Consider the following 20014-nt stretch of genomic DNA (forward strand, 5'->3'; position numbering starts at 1 on the left):
TTTAGCGAAAACCTGTTTTTATACAGTGAAGAAATTGGCTGTAAGCTTGCTCATATGACCCTTCCACGCTTTTCTAAATTTTCTCTTTCTAAATTATTCGAAAGTTTTTTTGAAAAAATGATCAATGTTCCCCCATTTTACGGTACACAAATTATTGTTTGAAAGTCGAACTGAAAAAGAAGCCAAAGTGAACATAAAAGGGGCGCAAATCTAAGATTTTGCCAAGGGCGCCAAAAGACCACGCTACGGCCCTGCTGCTATTAGATTGGATTATTTGATGTGATTTCAAAAGCTTAGTTCCGTGTCCACAACAATTTGGAGTTTCATAAGAATGCAGCGGGGTTTCCGTACAGTAATCTGCAGAATATGTTTTAACATTTGCCATTACCGAAAGCGTAATAAAATCCGAAGTTTGTAGACTTGCATAAATACCGAAATAACTGATTTGAATACAATTGTATATTCGAAATTTTTGTTCCATTTGTTTTACTCATCCTTCTTTTTCTGCCTTCGAAATCGATTAACCAAAAATTGTTCGATGGTTGTCAACAAACGGAAGAAGCATGAGAAAAACAACTGGAATTTCGTGCGTACAATCACACTAAAAAATTATGAATCTTATCGTTGACGTTTCAAACATGACACAATTTAGCAACACGTAATTCACGATATGACGAGATTTTACCGTGTTCCGTTTAATTCTACATGAAATCAATACTTTTTATGCACAGTGCTGTAAAATTGCACTTGTCAACATTTAAAATAAACGCCATATTTGGTGTAACATTACGTTATTTATGAAATTCAACGTCATGTAAAATTAAAATCAAACGTTAAACTATGCCCTTTTTAATGCACATAAAAGGAGCATCCAAATTCACTTGAATTTACATTCAAGAACATGTAAAAATGCGCTTTTTTATAATTATTAAATTTATTTAGGCCCAAATGCGGTAGCTCAACGAGGCCGATTGTTCGTTTTTTACAATAAATAAAAAAACAACTATGTTAAGTTTTTTGTCTCGTTTAGACGCAGCTTTCTGCTGCGTGTTGAGATCCTTTTCTAGGGGGCGAAATATTGCCAGTGTTGTCCACTGCCATTTGAGGTTCGATCCGTTTGTCTTCTTTTGCGTTGTCGTTCATGTCCATGTCCTCATCCGTACTACTTTCCTGCAGCTCGCGGTCAGATGTTCCAGTTTGTGTCTTACTCTTATCGGTCGCCATTGTATGTTCGTATTTTTCGGCATTCGTTTCGTTGTTGTTGTTGCTGGTTGTTGGTGCTTGATCCGAAGATGTTGGTTTTGCAGCTGTTAGTGGTTTAGCGTAAGATGGTTCTGGGCTGATTTCAGTTGGATTGGTTAAGTTTTCCTTAACGGTTTCTACGCAAGGTTTTCCGAGGTGCAGCTTCTTCGTGCAGAACTGGCACGTAGGAATTTGCCCTGGGTACGTGACTAGTGATGTTTGATGAATGAGAACATCGTCACTTCCTAACGCTGTGACGGTTATGTATGAGGGAATTGGCTTGGTCACACTCATTCTCACCACACGAACACCGTTAGGGATGCCCGGGAAAAAATTCCTCCAAGTCTCATGTGTAACGGAGTCTACTTCTCCGTATTTTTGCAAGCATTTTTTAATCGCGCCGTCAGGGGTACGCGTAGCCAAATCATGGACACGAACTTCTACAGCGCCGTTCTCGATGTATACGGGAATGCTATATTTAACATTGTGGCATTCGGCGGTGTGCTGCATGTTGTTTCGCGAGGCGAATGACTCAGCTTGGTTAATGTTGTTGAACGAAATCAGCACGCAATGTTTGATATGATGCATTTGTAGGGTTTTCACTTCAGCCAGATTGAGTTTCATCTGCACTTTTAATAACTGTTCCACTTCCCGAATGGCTGGTCTTACGGGGCATTTCGAAAAATCAACAGCAACACAGTTCGGCCGTATCTGGGTTGCTTTTTGCTGGGCACCGTCACTCATCACTAAATCGCACAGTAGGTATAGGCTATTGTTATATGGACTGCTTATGTGATAGGCACCGATTGATTTTTAAGTAGAATTGACTGTTTCACTTGCGCGGGACGATTTTTTGCTTCTGCTCAGAACGAGATGTGAAGACAAACTGGAAAAATAAAAAAAAATAAATGCGCTTTGTTCACACTTCTCCATCTCCATACAACTGAGTTCTACATCAAAATTTTATTTCACATGTACACCGAGCAAAATTTACATTGAATTTCCATAAAAACGTCTTATGACTTTCAGACATAAGGATTTTAAATGGATTTTATAAATCTGTCTTATGATTTGGAGGGGAAATTTTCCAAATCCATCTCTTATTATTTTCATAAGACCGTCTTATGAAATTTATGAAAATGTCCGAATGAACGCCATAGGTGCCCATTTATGAAAATTACTGACATTTATAAGTAGAAAACATAGTAGAAATAACGATTTTCATAGAACAGTCTTATGAAATTCATTACAATATTCGAATGAATGCCATAAGTTTTCTATTTATGGATATTATTATTGTGCATTTATATAAAAAAAGAACATGGCTGACATTTCTCGAGCATTTTTAGTAGACAAAAAATCAGCAGTAAAAATCAACCTTGAGAGGATATTAGGTTTTACAACAACCGACATAACCCCACAAAATGAGCCGGATGAATTTCGTTTAACAATTCTCGGTGGTTTGTTTACATGGGAGTTACGTGAGTTTGAATGTAACAGACTCCAGCTCACGCAACTGACAAAGTAAACAAATCACTGAGAATTGTCAAACATGAACGTCATTCCTCGTGAGTTCATTCGTGTGGTCATCTTGTAGAACTCAATTCGGGACAAATTAACCGCCAAGTATAGATCCCTTCAGAAGATTGAAGAGAAAACTCTCATTAAATATTAAAATTTGTACATAATGAGCAACGCTTCGTCAATATTTCTTGGGAAACTGGGCTTATACAACTGGGAAACTGGACTTGACAACTGAATGATAATGATTGTTACTTCTCAAATGATTTTGATAATTATAAAATACGCATCAGACACTAATTATATACACAACTTATTTCATTTCAAATAATCGGATATCTTCTGTAAAAATCATAACCATGTAAACAGATTTTATGCTCACAGTAATTTATTCAATAACATAAAAACAATTTAAAATTGTTGCAATTTGACTGAAAATCTCACTTCTTTTCTTTCAAACAGCGGTAATCAAAAAGTGCTGAAACTATTAACTCCTGGTTGGCCGTCCAGGCCAGTACTGAATTCATAAGAAACAATTATGAACTTTTCACAAAAGTGACGTTTATGAAAAACAAAATACAATTTTATAGAATCAATAACAGATCTCATATGGGTTTCATGAGAAAAACTTATGAAATTCTTAAAGGCATATATTGGAGCGAAGTCATAAGACTGTTTTATGAAATACATTATTTGTACGTCTATGGAGTGCATGAATAAAGATCAATGAATTCATACGCCTGCCTATGACATTCTGAAGCGTTCAATGACATCGTCAGAAGGTTGGTTCATATGCCGAGACTTATGAAATTCTCAGATGCTTTTTGCTCAGTGTAAACTTGTAATTTCATTATCAAACAGGAAAATACATCGCAATGTTGATTACGTCAAATGTAATTTTCATTTTTTCTAAGTGTGTACTAGAAAAAATGAAAATTACATTTGACGTGAAAAACGCAGCGACGTATTTTTCTGTCTGATAATAGGATTTTACATGCTATGAAATGTAAAATTGAATATTGCGACTCTTTAGATGTAAAACTCAGACTGAATGACCTAGAAAAAGCCGAACATCTCACATTTTTCATGTAATAAAATGTAAATTTATGTGAATTGGGACGCTCCTTTTATGTGCTCTGGCAAGACGTAAAGTTACAAAAAAATTGTTTGCTCTGTAGAAACTATGCACTGGAAATAATCCACGCTAAAACCATATGCAATTAAACATCACTTTCATGTGCGTTGTCATTAAAAAGTAAAAGAAATGATTTCCCTTTGAATTTCACATGAAAATCCATTAAAAAACATTTCATGTGGTGTTTCAAATTAAATTGAAACAAATTCGACGTGAATACGACATGCTATTGAGTCGTAAAATCTGAACTTTCCACATGACTTTCGCATGGAAAACATTTAGTGCATGTAAAACAATTGATTTCGCCGATTCTTCTGCCAATGAAATCTATAAGTAAAACAAAGTGATATTCACGTGTAATTCATTTGGAAATTTCAGTAAATGGTATTTCTTATCATGTTGATGTGCTTTTCACACCATGTTCGCATGAATTTTATTTGAAAGCCATATTTCCCACACTCGAATGGATATTCAAGGGACAACCGTGTGCATTTCATGTGTTTGTGGACTAAAATAATTCAACAGATGCAAATCTGTTTAAATCTGTCATGATTTAAACGTGTTAAGTTTTTTCAGTGTGAGCTACTAGGTTCACGTGCATAACCTGTTCTCGGACACATCTCTCAATGGGTTTATATCGTGTGTAAATATCATAATTTGACGCCGCCACGTGGCCACATAGCTCATTACTCTAATGGGTATGATGATTCCCAATCCCTGCAACATAGTTGCTGTATCGTATAGACATTGCGAAAGCCATACCTACCTATCCATATCATTAAATTTTTTGAACCAATCAGCCCAAATTGAGAAGTAAATGAGAACTATATTTATAAATAAATATGAAATAGTAATCTTCTATTAAAAAGACATAATTGGTTGCTACTGGTTACTATTGGTTGGTAGGTCACTATTTATAATAATTCTACTAGTTGAATCAACGAGAATTCCCACCATGATTTTCATCAAATTAATTCACCCCAAACTAATTGAAAAGCATGCTTCCCAGCTGGATATTTACAACAAGAGAATTAATAAATCGCTACCTAGGGGAAAGTCGCTTGTAAACCTCTTCATTATTCTAGTTACCTTTGCAACATCGCTTCAGCACAATTTTCGTTGCATTACTGCAGATTGGTGCTCTACATTCACGTGCCTACTGTGTGAACTTATGCCCCACACGTTTCTCCGTGATTGACAGTTCGTTGCGGGTAGCGCGAATATCATCTACAGGAACCTTTTGTGGGAATCAGTTAAATACTTACCAACCCACCAACATTTGGTTTTTTTGAAAATGTGCCAACAAGATCGCTTTGTTGTTGGCGTCCCTTCTTTTCATCAGGGGCTCTCGGTAAGTTTGTCAAATGGGATGATGGGATTTCTTTTTGTGTGTTCAACAATTAACTAGAAGTTCTTTTAATGCCGAATATATATAATTAGATAAGTGATTTTTTGATTAATTATTGCATTTTACATTTTAATTAAATTTAACGCTAATATTTTGTTCTAATGATTTCGGAACCGTTGTTCAGAATTAAAATATACATAGGTAAGACTAACTTCTACACCCTAAAGAAATCAGAGTATAATAGTTTAGTAGTGGACTAACGCTATGCTTTCAATAGATAAACCTAACCGTATAAGATTGCAGCTGTATGAGAACTGGTCTAATCGTTTATCATCAACTCAAAAACAAAACCTACGGAGAGTGCTGTCCGGCATGATATATGTGGGTGTTTGAAGAATCGGAAATTTTAACGGTATTATGTCTGAATCCACAGCTTTGAAACAGTTGACATTTGATGTGAGTTCGGAGTCGAACTAACGATAGCGAACAAAATTCATTGTCGATATGAGGTAAGAACAAAAAATAAATTATACACGAACTTTAACCCGTATAGTGCAACGATTCCACATATTGTTTGGATGATACCCTGAACAGGTCGTTACCCCCTTTTACGAAAAGCTAAAAACTTTCATAGCAGTCCTCAAACCAGTCTTGCGATGCACAAAACTTTATGATTTTGTTAAACAAACGCATTGACCAACATTGCGGGTTGGATTGGCCACAACCCGGGATATTCCGGGAACCTGGTTCCTCCGGCAAAGAGGACACTTTTCGACTGATTATGAAACTTGTCTTGCGGGGTGTCAAACTTTATAATTTTGCAAAACAAGTGCACTGGAAACTATTTTAAAGGTTTTTGGTCAAATTGGACACAACCAGCGATCTTCCGGGAACCTGGTTCCTCCGGTAAAAAGGGACGATTTTCGACTGGATTCAAAATCCGTTTTGCAGCACTTCAAACTTCATTATTTTACAAAACAATCACACTGAAAGACATTTTGAGAGCATTTGGACGAAATGGCCACACTCCGGGGAATTTCGGGAACCGGGTTTCTCCGGCAAAGTGGACACTTTTGGACTCTTTTGAAACCCTATCTTGCGGCATGTCAAACTGCATGAATTTGCGAAACAAGTACGCCAAAAGACATTTCAAGGGTTTTTGGTCTAATTGGCCATACTACGGGGTATTCCGGAAACCAGGTCGGAGGGGCAATAAGGACAGTTTTCGATTGGTTGCAAAACACGTCTTGCGGCACGTCAAATTTCATGATTTTACTAAGAAAGTTCACTGAAGGACATTTTGGGGGTTTTTGGTCTAATTGACCACACCCTGCAGTATTCCGGGAACCTGGCTTCTCCGACAGAGGACAATTTTCGACCAGTTATAAAACCCGTCTTGCGACATGTCAAACTTTATGATTTTGCACAACAAGTACACCGGTGGTCATTTTGAGTTTTTAGGCGAATTTGCCACAACCCAAGGTATTCCGGGAACCTGGTTATCCGGCAAAGAGGACACTTTTCAACCTACTATAAAACTCATCTTGCGGGGTGCCAAATTTCATAATTTTGTGCAACCAGTGAACTGGAGAACATTTGAGGGTTTTTGGTCAAATTGGATACACCCCGGGATATTCCGGAAATCTGGTCCCTCCGGCAAAGAGGACCAGTTTTTAAACCTGTCATGCGATATGTCAAACTTCATGATTTTGCAAAACAAGTACATTGCAAAACATTTAGATAGTTTTTGGTGTAATTGACCACCACCAGGGATATTCCGACAATCTAGTTCTTCCAGTAAAGAGAACACTTTTCAACCCGTTATAAAACCCGTCTTGCGGCATGTCCAGCTTCATAATTTTGCAATAGCGATGGTCTACTTTTATGTTGTTTATACGCGACACACAGTGGCGTAGCCAGAAATTTGGTTTGGCGGGGGTTTTGACGAAAATCGTTGATTTTTCGAAAATGCTTCAATATAATGTAAATTTGATAAAATATTGAAAGTTCACAAACAAAAACAGTTCAGCGGTTACCATTCCATTCTAAAAATAAGAAAAAAAGAATACCTTCAATATCTTCATAGAGTTTTAAAATGGAATATATCTTACGGTCAACATCACAAAATTTCGAAACCATCAACTTCGAAGATTGGTCATCAAATGGTGAATACTTCCCAGTGTTCACAAGCTCCTATCTCATGCTTTCTTGTGCGTCTATTGATGACATTTAATCTGTATCCCGGCATCGACTGGGTACTACCGTCTTCTGCAGTAGAAGCGAAATGAGAAGGTGCGAGTGGGCATGTGCGCTATAACCCTACCGTGGACAGAACTGAATACGTGAGGTGGCGCGGCTGTTCGAGGAGACAGAAGGTTGTGTCAAACCCAACAAGCCGCCCGGAAAACACCACGTTACGAAGAATCAGAAGGACAAGGCGGATCGGAATAATCAGTCAAAGCCCACTTAACGAAAAAAGGACTACGTTTGGAAACATGGCATATCGAACTGTAATTCTATGAGCCTACACAATGAGCTGAAAACTCGCAACTTCAAAGACGTAGCATTGTAGGAACTTTGCTTGGCAGGACAGAATGTGTGGAAAAGCGGGCATCGCGCGGTTACATTCTACTAGAGCGACGGCACAACAAACAAGTTGGGAATCAGCTTTGTAGTGCTGGGCAAGATGCACCAACACGTAATCAACTACCAGACGATCAGAGAAAGGAGGTGTGTGGATCAAAGGCCTTTTCTACAACTACAGCATCGTTAACGTGCACTGCGCTCACGAAGCGTAACCCGAGAACGAGAAATACCTTTTACGCGCATTTGGAGCCCGCGGCAGAAAGTGAAGCTCCTCATCAGCGACATGATCCTCACGCCTGAGATCACCTGATTAACAAATTTATAACCAAATCGACCACGTTCTAATGAACGAAAAAAATTTCTCCAACATCACAAATGTGCGCACCTTCCACAGTGCGAATATAGATTCAAAATCGCCTACAGGAAGATAAGCGATGGAGCATCTGTATAGAGTTATGAAAATTCTACGAGTAGGTAAAAGCTGATTGATAAGTATATTATGACGAACATCGAAATAGCAGTAGACGACGAGAGTATCGCAAGAATCAGTCTGGGGACATGCGCAGCCGACAACAGATTCCCAGCGCAAGATCTACCGAAGATTCATAAGGTGATCGGCGGGTTGAGGACTGATAAAGCCGCTGGCAATGATCAACTGCCATGTGAGCTGCTAAAACACGGAAGAGAGGCGTTGTGTAGAGTACTCCACTAGGTGGTTTTAAAGATCTGAGAGAAACAGATTTTACTGGAAGATTGGATGGAGGAAGTAGTATGTACCATCTTTAAAAAGGATGTTAAGCGAGATTACTGTAAATAGTTATCGAGCAATCATATTGCTGAATCACCGTTAGCAAGCGAGATCGTTGAGAAAACTAGCATATAACGCTCAAATACGGATTTCTGGACCAGCGAAAATAGATCGAGTGATATGTGATGAGTATTAGAAATACTTTTGTGTCCTTTTGAAACTCGGAAAGGGCTACGGTAAGGTGTGATAACAAGAGCTAAGATTGACACGGTTTTCCGGAAGTCTGCTCAGCTTTTTAGCTTCGCCGGTAACGTCAATATTGTGCCACACAATCTTGAGATGATGGTGGGAACGTACATCCGACTGACGGTTGAAGCGATGACGATGATATCGAGTTGGTTGATACCCACACAATTAGGGGAAATTGTTGGCAAGTTACAGCGGGTAGCCTAGAACAATGTTTCAATAGCCTACCACTCGTCGGCATGTTTTAACCCGCCTAGTCGCCATTTCGTTTACTGGGTGAGCTCGTGTATTTGGGCTCACTAATGACCGCCAATAATGACACCAACAGAGAAATTTAGAAAAGTATTCTAGCAGGTGAACGTTGTTACTTTGGGCTTCGAAAAACCCTTCGATCGACGAAGGTACGACACCGAATGAAGTTAATCTTCTACAAATCGCTCATTGGACCGGTTGTCTTCTACGGTCAAGAAACCTGGTGCATGCTGGCGGGAGATCAACGCGTTCTTAGTGATTTTGAATGTAACGTGTTGAGAACGATTAGTTTCTAGAGCCATTTTACCGAGTTGTTCACCATTCTGAAAACATGCAGCCACCCAAATTTCGCTGAGCGAACAATGGGTGGTTCTCCAAGCTACTGTTGCAATTCGTTGTTCATACGCCGTCTCCGTATTCCGTCTATCATATGCATCCCATCGTAGTACTTCCAAAATTATTATTTAAATATCTAAAATTAAATATTTTTTTATTTTAAATTGGTCACCAGTAATCATTTTTTTTTTCAATTCAATGAATTTTGGTTTGAGGGGGGGGGGGGGGGGTTGGCCCCCAAAACCCGCCACTGGCGACACAAAACTGGTTTCATAACGGACCGAGAATACTTTTCGTTTCAAGAAGAACCAAATTCAGGTGGTGAAATGAAAATTCGGGTTGGGTGCAATTCGAACAAAATACCTTAAAATATAGTAATATATGCTAGATTTGCAAAATCATGACGTTTGACATGTCGCAAGGTGGATTTTATAACTGGTCGAAAAATGTCCTTTTCCTCTAGGGAACCAGGATCCCATGAATACTCCAAGGTGTGGTCAATTCAACCAAAACCCTCACAATATCCCCCAGTGCACATTATTTTTTTCAAAATCACGAACTTTGACATATCGCCAGACAAGGTTTCAAAAGGGTCGAAAAGTGTATTCTTTGCCGGAGGAATAAGGTTCCTGGAATACCTTGGGAATGTGGCCAAATAGACCAAAAGCCATCAGAATATCCTTTCGTGTACTTGTTTTGCAAAATCTTGAAGTTTAACATATCTTTTTTCCTTTTTTATTTCGACTATGTTAGTCACATTTTCTTTTTTACATTTTAACGACATTCAATTAGCTAGAGATTACTGGGCAGGGAAAGTTATGAAAATTAGCGCCACAGTACTCAAGTGAGAGCAAGGATGTGAAGTAAACAGATCGGAAAACTAGAAGTGGCAGGGTCATTAGAACAGGCTGAATATCGTACGGGCTTAATTTTTGTCTTCTGCTAATGAGGGTCTAGCTTAGGCAGCATAACTACGAATCACCAGAGTTCACCAGCATGTGTCCTGGTATAGATAGACATGTTCATCTTCACCATGATAATCGACATTTAACATATCGCATGACAGGTTTTAAAACTGGTCGAAAATTGTTCTCTTTGCCGGAGGAACAGGTTCCCGGGATACTCCAGGATGTAGACAAATAGACAAAAAACCCAAAATGTCCTTCAGTGAATCATGAAATTTGACGTGCCGCAAGACGGGTTTTGTAACCAATTGAAAACTGTCCTCTTTGCCCCTCCGACCAGGTTTCCGGATTACCCCGTAGTGTGGCCAATTAAACCAAAAACCCTTGAAATGTCTTTTAGCGTACTTGTTTCGCAAATTCATGCAGTTTGCCACAAGACAGTGTTTCAAAAGGGTCCAAAATGTCCACTTTGCCGAAGAAACCCGGTTCCTGAAATACGCCGGAGTGTGGCCATTTCGTCCAAATGCTCTCAAGATGTCTTTCAGTGTGCTTATTTTGACAAATCGTGAAGTTTGAAGTGCTGCAATTTTGGATTTTAAAACCAGTCGGAAATCGTTCCTTTTTAACGGAGGAACCAGGATCCCGGAAGATCTCAAATCTCAAAAGATAGTCAAATTTGACATCACCCCGGAAGTTTCCGGGGTGTGTCAAATTTGACTAAAAACTCTCAAAATGGATTCCATTGCACTTGTTTTGCAAAATTATAAAGTTTGACAGACAAGACGCAAGACGAGTTTTATAATCAGTCAAACAGTGTCCTCTTTGCCGGAGGAACCAGGTTCCCAGAATAACCCGGGTTGTGGCCAATTAGACCAAAAACGCAAAGAATGTTGGTCAATGCATTTGTTTTTCAAAATCATAAAGTTTTATGCATCGCAAGACTGGTTTGAAGACCGCTATGAAAGTTTTTTGCTTTTCGGAAAGGTTGTTGTTTCTATTGTCAAAATATGAAAATCGAACTTATTTTTAGTTTTTCAATTGTTTGGTGCGAAAAGTAATTGTATCGAAAACGATCACGAAAGATTGTGGTCAGCTAATCCGAAAAAATTAGGCGTTGGCGGACTGTCAGCTACTGATGCGACGAAGTCCGCAAAATAATCAAATCAAATCCATGACACATTCGAAGGTGATATAGACGAGAATGGATATAAAAGCGTAATGATATAATCGAATGAAAAAATCGGTTTGAAAAGATATGTAAAACAGCTAAAAATCCGGTGATAAAGCGTGATGGTTCATCCGCAAATTCCATCTACTGATAACTTTGCTGATAAAAGAATATTATCGACGTGAGCTCGATTATAAACTTATGCAGATAGGTTTCAATTGCATGTATTGCGAATGAGATAAGTAAGTCCTACGATTTGTAGGATTGTCCAGTTCATGTTGGTGTATTTCTAAATCGCTAGCAATTCACGTTGTCGTTGGCGACAGGCTAGATGGGAATTGAATTTACATTCATTATTCTATAAATTTATTCATGCATTAAGAAAATGGAGGACATTCGGTAAAAAAGAAAAAAAAGATCACGATCTCTACTTCTGAACGTCAACTGGCACACCAAATCAAATCAGTTTAATTAAAAACAAGTGTCGGGCACAGCGTAATTGGTAAATTGATTGCCTTGTGCGCATCTCGTGCGGGTTTGATTCCCAACCCGGCATATACGGTAAAAGATTTTCCTAACTTGAAAAAGAAGCGACTGACCCCTTATAATCGAAATAAAAAATAGAACTTGGCAAATGTCAGTTCTGTTTCAAGCATAATTGGCCTGTGTTAAGCCAAAGAATACCAAGTGCCATTTCGAGATACCTGCCTAAAAATGCAATCGAATTCAATGTAATGCTGGTAACACCCACATCAAATAACTTTTGAGAACTCAAACAGTATTTGTAAGATGATAAGTGTCCCTGTACTTTATAAGTTAATGGCAATTCATCAAAAAAATAATTTTTGTTTGAAACATACCAGGAAAAAATCATGACGCTCAGGTCGGTATGGCTTAACGCAGGCCAATTATCAGAGCGAAACAAACAAGCCCATCACTCTGTGGAATTCAGAAAAAACTAGTATCTGATGGCATCTCAGCCAAACCGATCAAGTACCGAGACTTCATTTGCCACTCTCCACACTCACATAGAAAGCCACATTACTTACTCCCGCTGCCGTACCCTGCTACTCAAAATCATAAATGCTGATACTCTCCAATATCATAGATCGGCATCGATCCCATCACGTTGCTTCGATCCCAAAGGTGCGAATAGGCCGCCGTAAGTGAACTGGACGACAGCTGCCCGAGCGCTTTATTGCTACCGGCCGGGATATTCATCAAGTTACTATTTCTCGTCGACAGAGGCTGCGGTTGATGATCGAGACCAAGCCCACCGAGCCCAGTACCGCCAACTGGTCCCGATGGTCCCGAAAGAGGGCCGCCGCTTCCCGGGATGCTACCGCTCTGGATTCCTGGGCCGAGGTGCATCACTTGGCTCGCACTTCCTCCCATACCATGCTGCGAGCCACTGTTGGAACCGTGCATGCCCAGGCTGGGACCGTCCATGTCCGAGTCACTCGAGGAATCCAGGTGCTGTTTGTCTGATTCGCCGGTGCTAGAAAGAAGAAAAAATCGATAATAATATTAGAACTTTCCACTAAAACCAGTACTACCAGAAAGATAATGTTGTAAGATAGAGATCTGCAACATCGGAACAGTTAAAGGGATCTACCTAAACAACAAAATGTTTTACTTTTTAACATCTAAAATGATTCACGTGTTATGTTTGTTTAGTGTGATTTCGTTTTTTTATATCACATATACTGCCCATAACAGCATAAGAGTCCCATGTTGAAAAACAGCAAGCCGAGAAAACGCTGTCCAAGATTGTCCCATCCATTGAGCCAAATGGATGGGACAATCATGTTTTGGTATTTTTTTGATATTTTCTGCACAAACCCGGTAATCTTATTTGTGCAGTGTGATTCAGTGGTGATACAGAATACAATCCAACGGATAACTCATTTTCGACAAAAATCCACATGGAACTCTTATGCGTTTATGGGCAGTATACTGCCGTTAAGTGCATATTTGTCCTATGTAATATGGTATTCCTTATAAACATGGGACAATTATGCGTATATCGGCATTATATTATAATCTCGCTTTGGAATCTGTAATAATGTCCAAAAAATAAAAAGGAATGTGTACATACGTACATACAATAATTTATTTTGTAATTCTGTCTTACACAGTGCGAAGTTCAAACAATACGATACGCTAATTTCAGAACATAAACCATAACGCAATAACATAAAACAACAACAAATAGGTAATATATGCAGGAGCGAAAACTGGACCTTCGAGAAATGACAACACATAATAGAGTAGTATAATGTATTGTTCGGCACTTACAAATTAACGATATTGCTTGTGCCTATATTACCATCCAAAGATGGATCAACTGGGTATGTGGTGGTAACCATGCAAAATAGAGCTGCAATGCGGGGGTAGCACGTGTGCGATCGTCGAATTATACCGAAACGTGCTCGTTTCCTACGCATACACAAAACTCAGCTGTGTTTAGCCGTAGCAACGATTGATACTTTCTCGCATAAACGTCACACACCGAAACACGTGTGAGTGCTTGCGTAGTGAGTGACTGAGTTCTAGCCGATCTGAATATGTGTAGGATATGCGTCAGCCGAGCGCCAATGCTATCTCACTTTCGCTCATGCATGTGAGGTTGGGCTCTCGCTTTGTGCCAGAGAGAGAAACTTTCCGTCTGTTCGTTATACCGGCCATACTTCAGTGTAGTACCAAACCATACAGCAGGATCGCCGAAACGAGTGTACACTCGTACCGTTCAGTCGATTTAATGGGATATCAAATATCAACCGAGATGTACACTCGAGCGGCAAACTTTCCATTCGAGGGGAAACAACGACCGCCGCCGCCAGGAGGGAGGACCAGACCAGAGCCGGCGAACGATTTTTAGCATTCGCTGGAAGCGTTGCTTAGGTGGAACCAATGCCGCAAGTCTGTTTTCTGTGGATTGGGGAAGGGGTTTAGGTGGCAGAGCAGTGAAACGAGCAATAGAAATGAGAAAATCAGGAAGGAGCGAATAAGTTTGATGGTTTTTGCGGCCAGGCTAGAACCGTTGCTGCTGTTGGTGAAGGTCCCTCACTACACTAGTCACCATTCACGCAACAGACAGAATCGTAAAGCTACAAAAATCCAACGACAGGCGTGCCATCGAAGGAAAGAAAAAGTGTGCGTTTTATGTTTGACGGGGGGAAAACGGTGACGATGATGGTTCTTGAGTGATAGCGTACTTTTCATTGGTGTTCTTTTCTCCTGTGGAGTGGGTGGAAGAGTGGAACAAGGCGCATGGAAATTCATGGATAGGGTGACACCTATTAGCGAGTGACTATGGGAGCTAATAAAATAACAATTTCCACATGATTGTTGATGATCGCGATAAACTCGTTATGGTGATAAATATTCATTGCTTCCCTTTTCACATAGTTGTTGATATAGAGTGATTATGACAATATACTTTCAAGGCATTCTTCAAGTTTCCTCATTTGACCTGTAACAGAGGTAATATGAAATTTGTGTCTTTATTTTTGATCTACACCACGCAACCATTCTCAAAACAATAATTTAGCACGAAAGAAAAATGAATTTATGCCGATCAAGGAAATGAAATATTTTATTCCTTATTTTGCCCCACAAATATTTTATGAACCTATATTTTGAAAGCATCACATTTGCACTAATATTACAATAAAATCTAATTTAAGTATTTATAATGCAATTAAGCTTTATATTAGCAGCGTAAATGCATATGCAGAAAACAGGCTGTCAATCTCATTACAGTAATGGTAATGGAATATAGGGCTTAAAGGCTCTCAAAGATTATCCTATATGTGGATCAAAAGCAGATACAGGTATACCTTGATTCAACCAATGGCGTAATAAGAAAAATTTGGGGGGGGGGGGGGGAAATGAATATTTTGGTATATTTATACAATATATGTGTATATGTACACTCAGGTTTTTTGCGTGGTATTTTTTACGCAGATTGTTGAATTTACGCGGTTTTCATCTACGCGGATTTTTGAATTTACGCGGTTTTCATTTACGCGGTTTTTGAAATTTACGCGGTTTTCATTTACGCGGTCTGTATCCCCCGCGTAAAAAACCTGAGTGTATATATGTTTTTAGAGACCAGAAAAAATGTACAAGAACCAACAACTCAGGGAACGAGTTTGCGTAGTTACCCGACCCGCTAATACAACTACTCTTGCACACAACTTGATTCCTCCCCGCCATTATCTTACGGCATTACTTCGGAAAGAGATTTTTTATGTGCACAACACACACTCCTATCTAACTACTTAGAAGTTAGTTCTTTCAGTAGGGTTACAGCACCCATCCTCGACACACTAACAGTTTTCGACCATCCACACTAAGTGGCAATTTATGTAAGCTAGCTGTGGGTCAAGAATTAGTGTTCGTCCCCTACGAGGACAATCTGGGCGGCAAACTTCAGACTGTCTAATTTACTGAGCCCTTCGGTTCCCTTGTGCCATTTAGTACCACTTCCTCGTTGTGCTTCCGACTTGTTCGCGAACTACTTGGTCTAGCCCCCAACGATGGATCTAGCCTACTCCGACGAAGAGTTCCCCGGCGAGAGAAGTTCGAAAGCGAGCCAACCAGCCAGGTGCCGTGTTCAGTTCGCCGATTCCGGTGGAGTAGTGCGTCCGGTTTACTGGAGCCTCGGCTCGACTGGTGGTGTCTCGTCGCGATCTACTCAGCCTGGTTCCCGGCGGGGAATCTGCCTGTACACTGACGAAGAGTTTCCCGGTGAAATAAGTTCTCCTGATACCGATTCTTCTATGATTTAAGTGCCGCAGCTAATTGAGCCCTTTAGCTTCATGATCGGTGCCATTTAGCACCGAAACTCCTATAAGCTCTTGATTTTCCTTCTAGTGCTATTTAGCACAACTTCCTTGATAAGCCATTCAGCTCCCTGATTTGTTCGCGAACTACTCGATCAAGTCCCCGACGATGGACCTGACCTACTCCGATGGAGAGTTCCCCGGCGAGAGAAGTTCTCCTGAAACCGAGCGAATCAGCTAGATTCCGAGGTCAGTTCGGTGATTCCGGTGAAGCAGGGCGTTCGGTGCCCAGTGACCCGCGACTGGTGGTGTCTCGTAGCGGTCTACTCAGTTTAGTCCCCAGCGGTGAATCTAGCTTACGCTGACAGAGAGTTCCCTGGCGAAAGAAGTACTCCCAATAACGAGTTTTTCTTTGGTTTCCGCTATATGAATAACCGTGGGGTGCGGTGGTCGGTCTGGCGATTCTGGCTGGAGCGTGGCTTGCGGTTCGCTGGCGTTTCGACGACCCATGCTCGGAGCACCATTGCAGTCTACTCGACTAGTCCTCGGCAGTGGATTTAGCTCATTCCTGCGGAGAGTTCCCTGACGATGATTGCTCTCCCGAAACCGTTGCTCGATGTTCATCACGCCGTTTCCGCGGTAAGACGGTCATGATCTACATCATAACTCTGCTGACAGCGTTCCACGTTTTTATGTCGCTTGTCATTCTGTAGGCTGCAAACCTCGAACATTCGAAGACCACATACTCTGGTGGCTCCGCGACGTTCTCACACTCCAGGCACAATGGTGACGTGTTGAATGTTGAAGATACTTCTTGAAGCAGCTGTGGCCCGATAGGAGCTGTTTCAGATGGAAGGTCATTTCACCGTGCTTTCTATTGACCCACGTCGACAGGTTTGAAATAAGCCGCTACTTCCTGTCTACACATTGTCCCATTCCTGCTGCCAAATCAAATCGAATCTCATCATCTTCCTCGCGTTTCGTTGATTGTAGCACTTGATATCCTCCGCCAGATGAGGATCATCTCGGCGATAACGCATACTGCCTCCGAAAATACTATTCTGTACGAAATCGCAACTTGTACGACCACCAGCCGGAACAGCTTTTCACGGTTTCACTTGGGTTTCAGTGCCGCACCCCAGGCAGGAGCCCCATATCGCAGAATCGATGACAAAACACTTCATAACAGACTGCCATTTCGAAGGTGTAATCAACGTAATTGTTAAAGCTCAACCGGTCGTCTATCATCACTCCCAATTGCTTCAGTGCATGCTTCAATGCCATCACATGCCTATCGAAGGTGATCCGTATCCGCTGAACCGCTTTGCAGGTGCTGATCATCAAAACATCCGTCTTGTAGCGAGCTATTTGCAGCTTGACTCCGTTCATCCAGCTCTCGATCGCGTCTATTGTATCCGTCAGCGACACCTCCACTTCTCCAAATGTCTCACTCATCACCATCACCATCACACCTCGTTCGCAAAACAAACCATTTTCACTTTCCCGGGGTAGCCGCAGTGTTAAGACCCATCGTTTATTCCGTTCCAAAGAGTTGGACCGGTATTTTCTTCTTCTTCTTCGCCGTACGGTGTCGGTGACCAGGTAGTTGGACCATGGCTTCGGGAAGAGACGCTCAACGATTACCCGGGCATATTTCATCTTCGTCATGACGAATCAGTACGCGTCCTTCAGCGATTGGCGTCCAACACTAATTGTGATTAGAATACACTAATTGTGATTAGAATAATCACAATAATAGAGATATGGATGAGAATAAACTGTACTGGCATTTGTGCTCAATTTAAGATGATCGGAGACTTTGGGTACTAGGCATCCAGGAGGTTCATTAAGTACCATACAGTACACACGCTCAACTAGAAATCTAGTAGATAAATCCAATAAATCCCTTCTTGTCGCCTCTTACGACGCGGTAGCAGGAAGCCAGTAGTGGATCAATTCTTGGCTTCAACCATTAAATGCTACACCGCCTCTGGACTAGGTTTGTTCGGAGACCGATCGTAGTCATATCAACATGAGGAATTTTTTTTTTAGAATGTACGTGTATGACCAGGCATTCTTAAAATGGGTCGTTGGATGTACAGTAGAGCTATCGCCTTTCATCTCCAGGGCAAAAACATGTGTACATCTATAGATGCTACAAAATTTATTAATAAATAGATGCAGACAAGTTTCTTCCAAAAAAGTACACACACCACTTCGCTTGAAGTTTTTGACATTGGCACTGGAAAATATTGGGAGGGAAATATATTAAACGCTATAATTTTTGAAGTAGCACTCGGAAAATTATAATACCTACCTTCTTGTAAAGATTTTTTTTTTTTGGCATTTTGATGAAGGTATCTTCGTTTCCCAAAAAATAGAAGTAGCTGGAGTCCAAAAAAATCCTTATTCTTAATAACAATTCTGCTATAAGCTGTAAATCATACAACTCAACTGTAATATTTTGCTGATTTTCAAATGAGAAAAAGCCTCATAAAACGAACGGAACTTTTGCGACCTTTGCCAGAATACGAGAAGTTTGGGTTCTAGAGCATTTCGTCATTCATATTAAATTTAATCATTTCTCATTTTAATATTCTTCAATCAATTTTTTGAGCTAAGGTGCAGAAAGCTCCAAATAGTGACGAACGACAAAATACGGTGGGAAAGTCACGAGCCCGGAAACTGTACACCCAGATGCTGACGAAGCCTCATTGTCTCATCATGAATGATGAGACTTATGTCAAGGTGGGCTTCCGGCAGCTTCCCGGGCTACTGTTGTTCACCGCCTAGCACAAGTTTGATGTTCCGGAGGAAGTAAGGAAGCAGAACCTTCAAAGTTCAATAAATACATGATTTTGCAAGCGATCTGCTCGTGTTGCTAACAGAGTGCTCCGTTCATGGCTACCAGTACTGTAAACGGGGAGTTCCATCTCAAGGAATGTCTGCTTTCTCTGTTGAAGCAACATGAGAACCCTACGATCTTCAGTATGGATCTAGCTTCGTGCCACTATTCAAATGTTGTCCTGGAGTGGTACGAAACCAACGGTGTCATTTTCGTACCTAAGGACATGAATCCCCCAATGCACTAGAACTGAGGCCCATAGAAAATACTGGGCAATTATGAATCAGGCACTACGGAAGAATCCCAAGGAGATAAAATCTGAAGAAAACATGAAGAAAAAGTGGGTTTCCGTACAGCTGCAGACAGATGTGCAAAACGTAATGAGTGAAGTTAAATGAAATAAATGTGCCAAAAGCTTACTAATGAATTATATTTTATTATTTGCAAGTTTGAAAAGCATCCGTCCACTAGGTAGTTTTCTACAGCGTTTTTGTCGGGATGCTATTTGATGTGGGACACCCTTTACTTCCCTTCTAAAGGAATATGTGAACACAGATTTTTCACTTCAGAAAATCTCAGCAACCTCAGCTGGGATTGAACCTCACTGGGGCGAGAAATGATTCACGTTCACGTCAGATGCCTGTGCTTTCATATTTATTCGTAAATCGCCACGACTTAGTATCGTACAGACAATTTTCATAAAACATTCGAATTTTTCGTACATATGATGAACCATTCGTAGTTCTATTTTATTTTTAATTACGAGTTTTTTGTAAAAACCACGAAACGACTTTCGTTGGCTTATTACGAAACGGCTTCATTAGACAAATGAATTAGGCAATCCTCCACGTTGTTTGTTTGACAATTCAGCGAGGGGTTTTGTCAACAAGTT

At 40.4% G+C, this 20014-nt stretch overlaps 1 protein-coding gene across 1 annotated transcript in view; it reads right to left on the reverse strand.

The window, feature by feature from the left end:
* Positions 1-5325: 5325 nt before the first annotated feature.
* The window catches only part of LOC131687243 (homeobox protein six1-like), a 324314-nt gene continuing 309625 nt past the window's right edge, over positions 5326-20014 (reverse strand). The window contains exon 8 of the mRNA XM_058971316.1: positions 5326-12985. Coding sequence (XP_058827299.1) covers positions 12565-12985 — 421 coding nt within the window. The 3' untranslated portion in view covers positions 5326-12564. The remainder of the gene's footprint in view (positions 12986-20014) is intronic.

Source organism: Topomyia yanbarensis, chromosome 3, assembly GCF_030247195.1.
Source record: "Topomyia yanbarensis strain Yona2022 chromosome 3, ASM3024719v1, whole genome shotgun sequence".
Lineage (NCBI taxonomy): Eukaryota > Metazoa > Arthropoda > Insecta > Diptera > Culicidae > Topomyia > Topomyia yanbarensis.